Below are 16741 nucleotides of genomic sequence, written 5' to 3' on the forward strand. Positions count from 1 at the left end.
TTTTATGATGTGAAATATAGACATGTTGCAAAATTATTGTGACGTTCAGTAGACGTAAAAAAAAAAAAAAAGACGGTCGCCTGGCAAAATACAACCGCTTCAGTGGACCAAAATTGTGCGTCCAAAAATGAAGTATAAAAGACATCACTCTGACATCACCTCAGGCAGCAGGATACTATTTGACATTTTAGACTGCAGCCTAAAATGTATTTGTGGTTATCTTAGTTTTTCTTAGGTTTTATGATGATTTAAGTTAGTATTTGGGATAAGCACAAGTTTTAAAATGTTTAATTAAATCAAACAGCACAACTATTAAAATGTGTAGCAGTAGAAAAGCTAAAAAATAACTTGGGTAAAACAGAAAAATTGTTCACATGGCTGATATTCAGATTGTTTTGTCTCGTGTTGGGCCCATCTGTGATGCAGAATGAGAGAAAAGGCCAATAAAAAAAAGCCTTTTCAGCACTGATGAGTCTATCACTGCAGCTCCCAGCTGACTGTCTGACACGACGCCAGATGAGAACAGAGAGGGTCTTCTGCCTCCACTTTACTCTGCCAAGCCGCTCCAATTTAGCTATGCACTGCTGGTGTCTGTTTGAAGCTGCCCTGGTATATCTGATAAAGAAAAAGCAGCCTTGCAATAAATGAAAAAGAAACACTGTTCTCACACTTTGCATCTGAAAGGCTTGTTTTTCTGTGTTCATGTTGCAGTTTGTTACTGTTGGTTACAGAGAAGATGGGAGGTGAAGTCTTTGGTTTGTGGACAAATAATAATTGCCTGCTTTTAATTTTAAAGGCAACATTGTTCCTCCTCCTACACTCAATCCCCAACAAACCAGCAGCCACTTAATGCATAAGGCAGATATCAGCAGTTTAAACTCGAACAACCGTATAATGTTGAAATGAAAAAAAGTCTTAAGAGCTGGAAGTCTGTGTCTAAAGACTGATCAGAAAAGTGTCTTTCCTCTTGCATATAACAGAAAACCCACTTTATTATTAATAGTATGTGCATTTTAATCAGCGCACACACCCACGCGCCATTCTTTTTTGTTATGCTTTGTTTTTGTTTTAATATGCTTATTTGTATTCTTGTCAGCAGTCACTTGGCTTAGGTACAAAGATTCAGTCTTGCCTAAAGCTGTTGTTTTTAGTCCTGCACATAGAAACAGCACAACACAAAACTTCCTGACGCCTTTTGGATTTAACATAAACACAACAATCACGCTGTTTTTAACATCCATGGCATTAAAATAGAGTGTAACATAAATACGTTCTTTTACTTTGTGCACAAAGTGGTAGGTCTGTGAAGAGCGTGCTATTTAGTTTGTCTTATTCTTAGTGAAACATGGTCTGTATGTGTAATATTCAGAAGACTACACATATATATGATTATATCATATCGTATCATGTTGGAAATTCCTACTAGTTTTAAATGTGCCAAAGTGCGTCAGGTGCCAGGATCCACTCCTACAAAGACAAGCTGCTGCTGCTTGTGCTCATGTTATGTGGTTAAAGTATTTCATATATAAGAATTCCATAAGTGACGCTGCTCTTTTGCATTTGGAGAAATGTGAACACATTTTTAAAAACTAGTGCAACAAGCAATTAAAACCTTGATTCCTTAATTAAAGAGCACTAATATCAGAGCTGCCATAGTCAGTAGATATTTATGGAGCTGTGATATACCATTTGTGCATACTGCAATATTCAATAAATAATATGTGATGAGATTTCAGGGCCACCACTGGGTTTGAGATACGGTAGAAAAATCTCTCATAGACTTTCAATATGGTAATCAGCATGTAATTTCAGATGCAGCCATTATGGCAAAGTTTAATTTACTGTAATGAATCAAATATTTCTTTTTCATTTCACTCAGCTCTCCTCGTCTCACCCTAAGAGTAAGTAAAGCTCTTCTTCAGAGAAAGCTGTAGTGAAATTCACCACTCGCTTGTAATAAATTCAGTTTCCTCATTATTTAGCCTGCAGTCTGCGTCCCAGTTATGTATAGCTGTTCCTCTGATGTGCTTTTGGGGTTCACAGTGCACAGGACAGAGCAATCTGCAGCACATTAAATAATGCAGGAATCCGTGTGATGTGGGGCACAGCAATTCTGCACCAGCACAGCTCCTCTCCCTCACCGTCATGTGTGCTCCCCATCCCCCTTTCCGTTGCACATCCGTGTTCTGTCTCACACACGTACAACTGTCTCAGGCTCTGATTACATGTCAGTCTTTGCCGCTGCTAGTGAGGATCACAGGTAGCATAAAAGACAAAAGTAGCTTGTGGGGCTGGAAAGTAAAGCCAATGGATAAATGCCTTAAGCCTGCCTGATTTTTAATGGCCAGCAGGGGGTGAATCCTTTGGTTACAAAAAATAAAATAAAAAATAAAATTGGAGTGCTTAAAAGTTTAAGGGAAAGCAGCCAGCAGCTATGTTATGTTTATAAAATAAAAGCATCAATAGAGTTCAAAAAGAAGATTATCCAGGGTATTCTAATGCTTTTAGCCAGTGAGCCTGCTGAGCTCTCAAAGTCACTTCTTGCTCTTTACATGCTGTTTTGAAACATCAAGAGGCCAACAGCTAAAACAGCTCCAGTCGAGATGTCACGATTCAGTTTCACTAACCAATCGCCAATTTTACGGTGGCTGGTTTTTTACTGCCTGTGGTCAATACTGGTACCCAGTTTTTTCTGCTAAAAAAAGAATGAAAAATATATATTTGTCACTATCTGATTTCTATATTTTTACATTATAAATAAAGATAAATAGAATACACTTTATAATTCCCTGAGGCAAAGTTATCAATCTCTCTGCTCAGTTAGATCTCAGTAATGGTTTTCAAAGAGGTGTGAAAGGAACACTAGTCATCTACAAACCACAGCAAGGAGCCATGACAATAATTTGCTATAAATTATTATTATAATAAAACCATAGTGTAGAAATTAAAAGTGTGTACTTATAAATGGGCACCATTGTGACGATACCTGTATGAGGCATGTAGTGCAACAGTGTCTTAGCAGTGTGCCTCCCAAGATGTGTCTGAGTAAAAAACTGTCACCGTGTATCTGTCAGGAAATCACTCACGTCTCGCTGGTACAAAAAAACTATTCCTGCAGACCAGCTTAGCAAGCTAACTGTGCTTTACTAAGGGCTATTTGAGTCATTCCTCATTTTAAGTGACACTAAGGCAAAACAAGGTAAATCCATATTATGGGATAAGTGGAAAACTTCTCTCCTGTACGATTCTGTGGAACCTAAGAGACCTTTTGGTCTCTAGTACGTTTAATAAGTTTAGAAAGAAAAAAAAATGTTTAAAAGACATTTAAAATCAGAAGCCTGCAGTCAGTATCATCTTTTTCTATCAGGGATCAGCACAGCGGCTCATCTGCCTCCATCTCCAGCTCCACCTCCTGTCTTTTTGTTAGTGCCACCATCTCCAAACCATACATCATAGCAGCTCTCTTGTAAACCTTCCCTTTCGCTTTTGCTCCTGTCTTTCTGTCACAAATCACCCCTGACACTCATTTCCACCCACTCCGCCCTTCCTGCACTCCTTTCTTCACCTCTGCTGTGTACTGTTCATTGCTTTGGATGGCTGACCCCAGGTGTATCAGCTCATACACCTTCACTACCTCTAATACCTGCGACTTAACCTTTCCACCCGTCTCCCCTCATTCACACATACATATTCTCTCTTTTTCCTTCAGTCCCTGGAATCAGTATAATAAATATAAATGTAAGTAAATTACACTTTTATGTTTTCATGTTTTGTCCATGCTTATTCATCCTCCTATTCCTTTTTTTCTAAAATGACTTTGCCCGCTGCACTCCTCTGCACACCCTCTCGAGTTCCTTATTTTTCTTTTCTCGTCTCTGATCTATGAAGCTAAGGGGATTGTTGAGGTTTTGCTCCGCACTTTTATTCAGAGATCAAGGTTGACTTTGAGACTCTGCACATGCTCAGTGTCCAATTACTGACTCAAATAAATGCAGAGGCAAATGCACTTGTGAGCACACTTTCACAATGGTTTTCAGACACCAGGCATATCACAGGAAACACTTATTCTTAATCTGTCCAAATTAGACTGTTGTTCTTTGCAAGATAAAAAAGCAAAGACATGGTAAATGGTAAATGGCCTGTATTTATATAGCGCCTTACTAGTCCCTAAGGACCCCAAAGCGCTTTACATATCCAGTCATCCACCCATTCTCGCACACATTCACACACTGGTGATGGCAAGCTACATTGTAGCCACAGCCACCCTGGGGCGCACTGACATGTCATCTTTCTGTGGTAAAATGCTTTGATATGAAGAAAATAATAGCTGTGTTCCCCGAATCTGTCCTCAGTGACGCAAAACACTTGTTTTTTTCTTACTCAGCAGGGAGTATAACCCTCAGTTTCCTCACCTAAAAATGACTGTTTCTGCCCCATTGCCTGCTGATCATCTGTTAATTCTGCAGTAGGTCACATTACACACTCACAGAACAAAGTAAAGCAGAGGAAGCGGGGAAGCATGACTCATATAACAGGATAACTCTCAGGAGGTCCAGTGTTGTGTTTGATCATTAGATCCCATGAGAGGACGCGCACCAGGCTGTTTTATCTTGCTTTGTTGCAGCAGGAAGATTCATTTGGTGCATGATAGAGTTTAGATGCAACGTCACAACAAGCAGGAGAAGATATCAGTGTGAAACTGGTAGTACTGACAGTACTGTAACTGAGGTAATTTGATTGAGAGTGGGCCTGAATTAATTTTGCGTCTCATAGTAAGATTTTCAGTGAAGAAGTGCTTTAAGGTAAGAATTACAGGTTTGGCTGTGAGCTGTGGAAGGTTATGTAGTTGTGATATCTGTGAAACTGCACAAACTCTATTTGTGCAGGTTTATTAACTCGGCACTTTTTTGAATAAGGGGACCCTTCATTACCATAACGGTAAAAAACAAAGAGACGAAAGCACCTAAACCACCTTTCTCAAGGTGAAAAGTGGTTTCACCCAAAATAATGGAAATGGTACCTGACTGACCTTGAAGCCTTTATGTGCACACACTCGAGCAAAGATGAATGAGTCTGCTTACAAATGACCGAGTGGATCAGCAGTGCTGTTTTTTAAATTCTAAGACTGAATTCAGCCTTGAGTAAAAAATGCAGTTATCTCATAATTTTGAATGAGGTCACTCAAAAGGGTGCAAACAAAGACGACTCCGGCAGGTAAGCTGAGCCTTTCGGTAAAATGCTTAATTCCATTATGCGAATATAGTTGGGCTACTGTGCACACACCTGATAAGAGTCCTCTGTAATGTGAATGACTGCTGCTCACCTGTCATTTAGCACAATAAGGGATAAAATAGTTAGCAACACTTGTAAAAGCACAATATCAGCTCAGCTGCTTGCTACTCAAACCATAGCTCTCAGAACTGTATGTATGTCTCTCCTGTGCTTAAAGAAAGCCAAATTCTGCTTTCTTAACAACCTGTCATTATGTCAGCCCACAGATAATGAACACAGAGTAAGTTGATACACAAGTGACAAATATAGTGTGCGTGTTTGGGTTTCCTTACCTGGTGACGATTGATCACTGGATGCCACTAAAGTGGCGGGCGTGGGTCTTCGTCTTCTGATCTGAAAAAGGTTGAGAAATCGACAATTTAATCTTTACTGGGCTGAAAAAGACCTTGAGATCTTTGATGTTCTCACAAATTTAAAAAATAATTAACTGGTACATAATAACTCAGGCATTTATGTTTTACCTTATCACAGCCACACCCATCAATTTTTATGCTTTTTTTTCCTCCACCGATCAAAATGCTAAGCAGCACTACAGCAATTTCTCATATTTTTTCAACTAACCAATGAGGAAGAGTCTAGACTTGTTTGCCCGATGATCAATTCAGTATCCTTGTTCTCTGCATGATGCTGTCCGACCAGCCTGGACCTTTGTGTTTGGTAGTTAAACACTCTGAAGATGCCTGAGCTGAACAACAGCAATCCTGCAGTGCTGAGCATTGAGAGCAGCAGGGCAGCATGCCGCCTCCTACTAGCTTCTTCTACCACTGTGGACTGTGCTAGAGACCATTCTGGGACAAAATATTAAAGTACATGCATTTTGTATTTCTGTATGAAACACACTGACTTTACACTTTATTAGCTACAGCTTACTAATATTGTGTTGGACCCCTTTTGTCCTCAAAGCTGCTTTCACCTTAAAAACAATGTGCCTGAAACATTCCTCAGAGATTTTGGTCCATATCGACATGACAGCATCAAACAGTTGCTGCAGATTTGTTAGCTGCACATCCATGATGCCCATCATGTTCCACCACATCCTAAAGGTGCTCTATTGGATTGAAATCTAGTGACTGTGGAGGCACATTATCCCAATGAAGGAACCATCAGAACAAGCGGTACTAAGGGCCACTAAATGTGCAAGTAAATATCCTCTATACCAGGGGTGTGCAACTCCAGGCCTTGAGTGCTGATGTCCTTCAGGTTTTAGATATTACCCTGGGTCAGCACACCTGAATCAAATGATTAGTTTATTACCAGGCCTCTGGAGAACTTCACAACATGTTCAGGAGGTCATTTAGCCATTTGAATCAGCTGTATTGGATCAAGGACGCATCTAAAACCTCCAGCACTTGAGGCCTGGAGTTGCCTAACCCTGCTCTACTGTTACACCACTGCCTAAACAGGTGATTCAAGCCAAGCTTTCATGTTGTAAATTTGAAACTCATCAGATCAGGGAATGCTTTTCCAGTATTTTATCCTCTAGTTTTGGTGAGCAGGTGAAAAATGTAGCATGTAGGTTGTAATGAGTGGTTGTTTGAATTAGTGTTGCTCATAGCAATTGCTCATATCAGCTCATAGCAGTCTGATCATTATCCTATGGCCTCTGGCATCAACAAGGCTTTTTCTCCCAGGGAGCTGCTGCTGTATTTTTTTTCTGACCATATTCTGTAAACCCTAAAAATGGTTGTGCAGGAAAATCCCAACAGATCAGCAGTTTCTGAAGAACTTGCATCAGCCTGTCTGGTATCAAGAACCATGCCACATGTAAAATCACGTTTCTGCCCCAATTCTGATGCACGTTTTGAACTTCAGTAGGTCACCTCAACAGTGTCTACATGCCTAAAACTTAGTTGCTGACATGTTATTAGATATTTGAATTAATGAGCAGTTGCAAACGTGTACCTAACAAACTGGCTGTTGAATGCATGAACCACATCAAAAAATGTTACAAACATCAAGACCTTTGTTGGCCGATGACCATATTCAGATATGTTGTGCTTTGTAAAATGACTCAATATGTCTGACACGGAGTATAACGTTTGCGTTTCAATGGAGAAATGTTTCTTCTCAAAGATTTCGACATTTCTGAGCTCATAACACAGACCCACTGGACTGGTGGCTTTAATCTACCCACAACCTAAACTGCATTTTTTTGCTGCTGATGGATCGTTTTAGACCCAACATGACAGCAAAGACGTGCAATTGGTGAATGAAATGAGTACAGCACCTTTCATAGCTTGCTAATTTCCCTTTGGTTTCAAAATCAAATGATGACATTTCAATTATGTTTTGTTTACAAAAAGGCTGTGATATAGTAATTTAAACAGAGCAGGAATTTAAACAGACAGTCAATTATTCACAAACACAGGTGCACACAAAAGCACAGACATAGCAAACGGGGTTGCTGACTAATGCTGCATGTCATGTCTGCTTCTGTCCTCCGTGCATCTTTCCTAAATGCTGCTTGTGCACTGAAAACAGAGCAGTCGACCTCAGGCTACACAGTGTAGCATCACGTGGTAATTCTTGTTACAATTAAATGGGCTAGTAGCGAATGACTTCAGAAGATCCAAATTTGATCAAAAATTGAGAGTTTTAACAATATCTTAAGCTGTATCACAGAAAAACAAATATGACAACAAATATGTCAGATGAGAATCAGTGATTAAATCAGTGGCACAGGTTTGAGTTCAAGTCTTTGGTGAGGCTGAAAAGTGCACAAAGCTGTTTTAGACTTATTTCTTCTGGATTGTTGCTCTATCTGGTCTCTGCAGACGTTATTATTGCAAAAGTAATATTTCCCCTGAGGTGACTCACATATAATAAATCAGCAATTGGAGCTGTGCACGGGTATAGACCTAAATTGATTAGCTTCACTCCGTGAAGACGGAATACAGATGTAACTACGTAACAATGGAAATAATGTGCAGTAATGAAAAATGAGCAGAGTCAGTTGTATCGCTGAGGCAAAGTCTAATTGGGTATTCAGATTTGAAGAGGCTTCATTGCCTTTGAAATCACTACCATGGAGCACAAGAAATCCCTGAATGAGAGGAGATGCCGAGTGTCTTTCTGTTAACACACAGGCAGATATTTTACTGCTTTGAACACTTCACTTTGGAGAAAATTGCTGACCTCATATCCTGAGACACGTGTCAGTGAGAGCTCCCTGTGACTGCAGCCTTCTCTTTAGGCTTGTGATTTTTTTTCATCTGTCTTGTGTTGTATAAATGCTCATGGTAGTTTGCTTTCACAGTAATCGCTGTGTCAAAACACAAGCTGGCTCCTCTGCAAGTGATTGTGGGAAAATTGTGTCAATTGGATAAGATTTTAGTTGTATATAAACACTAATAAATCCAAGCAGCCAAATTGCTAATTTTGTGAGAGTCAGTTCATCCATCTGTTGTCGCTGATGCTCATCCGAGCTGATATCAGGTGAAAGCCAAGTGCAGTCTGGACAGGTCAGCAGTCCATCACATCACTAATACAGAGAGAAGAACAACTACTGATCCACACCTTTACTTTAGCTGTTCTGCACAGAACGACCTGAGCTGACAAACAGGCTCAAAACCAGAACTGTTTTGCTGTGAGTCAACAATGCTCACCACTTTCCCATTGGGCTCTCTGCCACTATGCAGTACAATACCTGTTCAGTACAAAATCACATACAAGCATATACAAAATTAACTGCCAAATAGCCAGGACCGAATGAAGCACTGAGCAGGCATCACTGCCCTCTTGTCTGACTGCAGGTTGGCGCTTTTCTTCGATTTCTGTTGAAATCTCACTGAGAAAGCAAAATGTGCACCGATGTGGCCTTACACAGAATGAATGGAAATAAAGCACTCTGGTATATCGTTGGTTTTTAAATGTGCTATATAAATAAAGTTGCATTGTATTGTATATTTCAGTACCGCCTGGTGGTTAGCTGATGAGTGCCAGCAGACTAGTCAGCATCTTCCATGCAAACTAGCGATCAAAGCAATCAAAAGGAGGTTTTGGTCACCTGGTGACCACAAGCAGCTTCCAGAAACCCCTCACCAATCGGTTGGAGAATTCACATTTGTCCTTAGTGATCAGAGGTTGCCAGGTGGTGTTGGGTGGCTGGTCTCTAACTCTGTGTGACTGAGGCCTCCCATATGGAAAAGATATATATAAATCTTATAAAGTTTGTATCTGTCTTGTTTGAAACTTGTATGAAAAGCATATAAGAGTGAAAACAGATAAAAGATCGCTTGAAAATTATATAAATGAAACTTGTATGTTTTGGATACTTCCTAAAACAACATATGAAAGTAATGAGAAAGTGGCCACTTTCATGAGTAAATCATATAAGCCTTATAAGATTCACTATATGTAGCAAGTTTTTCCTATTTCGTTGGCATATGGGCTGCTGATCCGATGTGGAAGGTTTCTTAGGAATAGCACTCAAAGCTGCAGCTAATTTTGTGTAATGTCCCTTTAAATGACAATAAATTTTACATTCTCCCTCTGAAGAATACATATTATCTTAATTGATTTATCTGGTATGTTTGCAGCTTACTTAACCTCATGAGAAGCAGGGCTCAGAATCGAGAAAGCCGCAATAGAAAAACACTCTTGTGTATACTATACATCTTGCACTAATATTTAAGCCCTGTGCGTGTGTGTGTGTGTGTTTTGTTACCATTTCAGAAAATCCACCCCGCCAGCACACATTAAAGCACAAACAGGCATGGCTGTGTAGAAGTGATTATTCCCAAAGACATTATCCTTCTTCTCACCCGGCAGCAGAGCAAACTCACTGATCCTTCACTCGCATAAATAACCCAGCTTACTGGACTGCTCACCCCCCTCAAACCGCCATGCCTGCCTTTCAGCCCACAATCCATTTAAAATGGACTTTTGCGCTCTTCACAACAACGAACAAAAACAGCCTGTGAAAGTGACGGGTGGGCAGGAAAGGCTGTGCATGCCTGGTATTTCTGATGTGTGGGGAGCGGCCAACAAAACACCTCTGACTGGTAAATGTAGGTCAGGCCACAAGGCGGTAGGGTCAAAGTCTTCTTACAACGATGCCCGCGAGTTGTTTGGATGTACAAAAATAAGATTAAAAATGACAAATTACATCCACCATTAGAATTTTTCTTTTCCTCTTGACTTAATTTTACATGAAAAACAGTGAGACTAATTTTTGTAATGCTGGAACAGCAACAGCTATCGTTCAAACAATGACTGGAAAATGTCTTTAAAAATAAATAAAACTCAGCTCTGAATGAGTACAATACTTATTTTAAGACTATGGTCCATGTTGTCCCTTTTAAATTACAGGATGAAAGTTATCGTATGTGATCAAACTAATAATGGAACAAAACACTTCTTTGGACAGTTTTACATGGAGCCTCCTCAAACAGCGAGACACTTCTGTTCTCACACTTAAACTCTAAAAGCATCTGAGACAATCTATAACAAGATGGAGAACAAGCACTCAGTTATGAGCACGCTAATCTTTGCTACTAACTTGAAAGCTGCAAGTTAAGGAGCCATTTTTATAGAGAGCCTGCAGGCTCCCTACTAATCCCCACTAAGTGTTGCCATGCAGGCCATGTTTCAGTACACTTTGTCAGATGCCATCATCGTCTCTCCGTTACACACATGGTGTCTCTTGGCATTGATGCCTTGACAAATCACCTGCAGCAGCATTAGACAAAGTAAGAATATCACCTCGGCTTACGACCTACCAAGTGCATGTTTCAAAGTTGAAGCGATGCTGGTTGCATAACTTGCAGGTTTGTGTATAATAATAAGTTTCAGGTGAGTGAGTGATAGAATTAACGTCCTCTAGATCTGTGTTTCTTATTTGCTGATAACGTTCATGCACTAAAAATGACCTCGTAAGGGCACTAAAAATATTACATTCGGTTACATTTAAATTTGTTTTTGGTTGAAATATCTCTGCACACCGACAAATGTTGAGCTGAGAGTGACACCCCTGTCTTAACAATGTGATAATCAGATGCAACATGGCACCTTCTGGATAGATGAATCCCCCGAAAGGCTTTTTAAAAATGTAATTTATTAACACCCAGACAGTCAGTTACCAGTACACTGGTAAGCTAGCCGACTACATGACATTGCCAGCTTATTCAGGCCAAATTGACAGATAGCATACAACAAATAAAGCTTAGTTTGGTTTAGAAAAGGCTAGAAACATGATTTCAGCTCCTGTGCTCTGTAAAGGAAAGTGTCAATCGGGACGTATCTGTGGCACTTTGTCTACATTGTTTAGACAAAAATACTCAAAGAAGTTTAAAGATCATCTCAAATCAAAATTTGCACAATTTAAAAATAAATGCACATCAGTGGCAAATATGGCATTCATCTTCATTAAATAATGACCACTGATAATCTGCTGTACTTGAAGGTTGTTCCTGGAAATCGCCTCCCTGAGGTAATAAAGGAAAGGTGTTTAATAGCTATGTTCTCAGTAAAGAACAAAGACCACCTGCATGGGGAACGCGAGGACGGACATTGTCTCAGCACTTAATTGTCCATAATAAAATTATTTCAATATGTCACAATTCATCATCTAAACAGGGAATATATTGCTTTCATTTATGAGCGAAGCTTCTTCAAGTGAGCGCTGCTCATGTAAATGAAAGATGATGGAGTTTAATATGAGCTCTCTGCAGGACAATGAATAAGATTTGATCCTTACACAACTGAAATAACTCTGTTAATCAGCTTATAAATACTCCAATTAATTCCTCACAAATAATAGCACTCAAGGAATATGTGAATTTTTTAGATATTTTATGTTTCCTCCTGGGGAAAGCCACAAAGTTCATCACTCAAAATTTAGCTGGAAACACTGGGCTTGCTTTTCTTAGCATAAATACTAAAACAAAGTGAGACAGATAATGTTCTTTGCTCATCCACAATCAGCAAACCTCCATATCTGAAGGTAATTTCCCTCAACGGTAATCCAACAGCAGAAATCCATCTGGTGTGACTCGATCAGTGCAGCAGGGGAAGAGGTAAAATAATGAGTTGGACTGATGATGGATCAAGGCTTTTCTGTGAGTCAGGACTGTAGCGTTGTCAGGTTTCTGGTTATTGTCATGGCTGTGTGCAGGCAGAAGGAGAGACAGGGCCCAAAATGCAGGACTCGGAGGCAGACAAACTCAAAAGACTAGCAACAGAACAGGAGCCTCACTAAACTGGGAGTACAAATACCAAACTAGCTAGGCAGGCAAGCAGACAGAACACATAGTTAACATGAGAGTAGAAGACGTTAACGACACGACACTGACACAAAGACACACTGGGCTTAAATACACTGAAGGAGTCATCAAGGAATTAGAGACAGAAGAGGAACACAGCTGGGAGGAATAAAACCTAAAGCTGGAACACTGACATCAGACAGGAACAAGAACCTTCAGTAAAGTAAAACAGGAATCAAAACACACTTTACTAAGACAAGGACTAGACAGAGAGAGACAGACTTGACACTGACCAAAACCTACTAAATAATAATCATAATCAAAACAGTATCACTGATTAATCAAATCATAAATCATAATCTAGAAAAACACCAAAACATGAGAAACAGAAAGCTGGGTCAACATGACCCAGAACCGTGACAGGTCCTATGCCTTTAGGATAATGAGGTGTTCACAAAGTAGCCCTGTGCTCCCAGCTATGACTCAAGTGTCCAGGTGCTCGTGTACAGGAGAGCTCCATGGTGGATCTGTCAGAAAACTGCCCAGTCTGAGTATGCCAATTATGTGCTCGACATAAAACTCCCAAATGACTTTCATAAAACCTCCAGGAGAGAACAGATGCTATCACCCAATTACCATATCCTGGATTCAATGTGATGAAATTAAAGCAGAAACAATTTTCTACATCTGTCAGCGATAACTGTTGAACTACTACTTTAAACAGCCAATCAGCTATGAGTATTATTGTTACAATAAATAATAGAATATTTACAATCTATATAAATCCATCCATCTATATAAATGATATGTTAAATAATATAAAAACATTGAAAGAACACTAAAAGCAAGTAACTACGATATGCAGATTATTTTCTCCTTTTGGTACGCCTGCACTGCACGACTGAGACGACATTATGAGGTCTGTTTCTACACTTGGCTCAGGGCAGGTACACTCCACAAAATAAGGAAACTGTGAGTTACTGCTTACATGCAAACGCACAAAAATCATTTTAACATTAGCTGTGTTAGCTAATATTAGAAGAAAGTAAAATGCTACTTTGATTTACTGCAAGAAAATCAAAGTACTACCTTCATCCACACTCACTGCAACATAGAAAATTAAAAAGCAGAATGCCACAAAAGTATTAGATCACACAAAGCTTCACTGATTCAGCTCTGCTGCTCCTTCGGGGCCACAGATTTAGCTAGCGGATAGCGCTGCACATTCAATTCAAACCCCTGTCCTCTCCCCTCGGGCAGGTCGCAGCTGCCGTGCTTAACAACTTTTTATGGTAGAAACCTTGCAACACACAAAAAACACCAATCTCAAATCCCAGCCCCTCCATCTTCTTGTTGTGGTTGTAGTTGCTGCTGTGCAAGCCCCCAGCTGCCTATTATGTCACAGAAGCATTAGGTGTGTAAATGTCAGGGGAGTGGGATAGTTACCCTTCCCGAGTCCAACGGCTTTTGTTCATGTGACACCATCTGGTCTTGGCCTCTGTCAGGTCCAGTGTCAGATGTACGGCTATAATATGAGATGATTGTGCTGTATTATGGATAACAGGAGTGAGCGAGCGTTTGGGTTTTTTTGTGTGTGTGTTTTGGTGATTAAGGGTCAGAGAGGTTCCTCTGTCTGGTGCACAGTTCTCCACGGAGGCTGATTCACCATGCTGGGAGGTGTCAGGTTGCTGGGATTACTGAACCGTGGGTGAAACCTCCTGGTGTGACATTCGTACGAGCTCGTGCAAACACAACACACATTTTCTTTCTTTTTTTATTATATCTGGAGGTTCCCTTTGTTTATTTTCTTTCTCTTTATATCTGACTGTCCGATTTGTTCATCTGTCTCATATACACCCACACAAAGACAAACACATAAATAAATATATACACTGTATAAAACCACACACTTGGGAGCCAGCTTGCCACACAGGCTGAAGAGGCCACTCGCAGAGGTCTTCGAATAAATTGAAAATGTAAAGTCCCGGAGGCAATCAGGCACGCTTTTGGTCATGCTTATTGAGGCTGTGAGCTAAGAACTCTCTTGAGTCTTTGCAGAAAAAGTAAAGCAAGTTTTACCCATATAAACCTAGAAGGAGATCTATCTGCTCGTGAAAGAAAGCAGGTAAACACACGGCTGCGAGCCGTTTAAGTCTTAAATTGAACGGCCGCAGCCTGGAATCAGACGTGTAACTGAATAAATACAGACAACACCAACTCCCCCAACACTCAGACACAAACAAGACGGACACATGAAATTACGCCTGCATCCTACAGATACCCTTGCAAAGCCGGATGTTGAGAAAAAGAACATGCACTGCAGAAATTTTGAGAGCGTGAAGCGTGACCAGATCCCAACAGACTCAGTTTGAGACAAAGATTGTTTGTTTGTTTGTTTACTAATGAAATGTATTCACATATGTTATAAAACATATGTGAATACATTACGTCCATCCCATGGGGAATGGGAGCAGTAACAAAGGTGTTGCGTTTATATTTTTATAGAGTGTAGTTGGCAGTGTTTCTTATTTGTAAATCCGTCGTCCAGCCTGGGTGAGTGAAAGACTAATCAAGCTACCATTTAGTAACTGGCTCCCTCCCAAGTTTCCCTCAGGATAACTGGTGCTCACGTCTCATGGTTTTATCAGGAAAATGAATCATGAGAAGTCTTCAGGCTGAAATGATCGCAATCTTTTCTCAAATTTTAAACGGTAAGAGCCCGGCTCGCTGGCTGGGAGCGAACGCAGAACTGGTACTATGAGATGAGCCAAGTGTTTATAAAGAATTACAGAGGACTTCGTATTGATTTATGAGTAGCTGGTGCGACCCAAACTATGATTTAAACTGGAGTAAAATAGCATAACAATACATCCCCATTATGTGTGCATTTAGTGGAGGAATGAACAATGTTTATCCAAAAGATATTCCCTGAATTTATGTTCTGATGATAGCGGTGTTAAAGACATTGAACATTAACCTCCTGAACAAAAAGTACCACTGACTTTTTATCAAGACATCATGGGTGGTGCTAACTTTTGGTTAGCCAAAAAGTCAGGTTTGTCCTGCTTGACCCTGGTTTATCCAGGTTATTCCAGGTATCCTGTAATTTGTCACCTGCCTGTTGTATAGTGTTATTCTTAAACATAAGAACAAGAACATGAGGATATGTGGACAGCACTGCCCAGTATATCTAAAATCTCCCACAGGTAATAAGCTAGCTTTAGATTTAGCACATGTTTAATATGTATACATATGAAATCATTCAGCCACTACTGGTGCCCTTTAAATTGGGTATTTTCATCACAGAAGAGACCAACTCTGACAAGGATAATACAGTTTATTAGAGAGAACAGTTGTTAAAGCCCCAAATTAAAGCAGTTGTTTGGTGAGTAAAATCCCAGAAAAAAAACTCTCTAACTAATAAAAGCTTGATATAGCTTTACCTTGTTCAACTTTACCCACTGACAGTACATAAGTAAAAACACCACTTCTAAATTTGTGACCTTTTACGTGTTGTTAAGGAGGCGTTTACTCCAAAAGCTCAACATCAAGTCATCAAACACTTTGTAGAAGTGACACTGAGATCCTGTGACCAGTGTAGCTTGATCTTTTATTTATGATGGTTTCAATTGCATGTCAAAGATCATAACAGTGGCTTTAATAAGTGAAGATTACCTTCCTGAACAAAAATGGCAATTTTTCTGCAATCATCCAGCAACAATTGATTTTGTTATCAAGGGATCCTGGGAGGAGCTAGGATCTTTTGGGTTTGCCTACATCATCACTGCAGGGGCTGTGGCTCCAGGTCTATCCTGTAATTTGCCTTTATGTCAGAGAGTGCTCTTATTCTTAAACATTGCATTTAATTAGTTCTCCTTTATATAAGAAGCACAAATTGTTTTCATGCAGAAGTAGACACCAAACCAGACTGGAAACGGCTCCAGATTTTGTGCCAACTGTCTTATTTTGCTGTATACGACTCCGTGTGTGCATGTCAAACTGATGTTACGCTGACTGAAATGCATGTACACACCAGCAGATGCAGCCATCTCATATTTAGTTTCTCATATCTGAGGCTTGTAGTCATACATTCTCCACCTGCTACAGTAGCTCTATGTCTTAACTTAACTCTCAAACTGAAATCTCTACACAAGAGCAAACTCTCCCTCTCTCTCTCACACTCACTCACACACACACACACACACACACACACACACACACACACACACACACACACACACACACAC

At 40.0% G+C, this 16741-nt stretch overlaps 1 protein-coding gene across 1 annotated transcript in view; it reads right to left on the reverse strand.

The window, feature by feature from the left end:
* LOC102206106 (protein phosphatase 1 regulatory subunit 1A-like) overlaps positions 1-16741 on the reverse strand; it is a 31347-nt gene that overhangs the window by 13263 nt on the left and 1343 nt on the right. The window contains exon 2 of the mRNA XM_005740080.1: positions 5565-5625. Within this exon, the coding sequence (XP_005740137.1) occupies positions 5565-5625 (61 nt within the window). The remainder of the gene's footprint in view (positions 1-5564; positions 5626-16741) is intronic.

Source organism: Pundamilia nyererei, unplaced genomic scaffold, assembly GCF_000239375.1.
Source record: "Pundamilia nyererei isolate P.nyererei 1_Seehausen unplaced genomic scaffold, PunNye1.0 scaffold00096, whole genome shotgun sequence".
NCBI lineage: Eukaryota > Metazoa > Chordata > Actinopteri > Cichliformes > Cichlidae > Pundamilia > Pundamilia nyererei.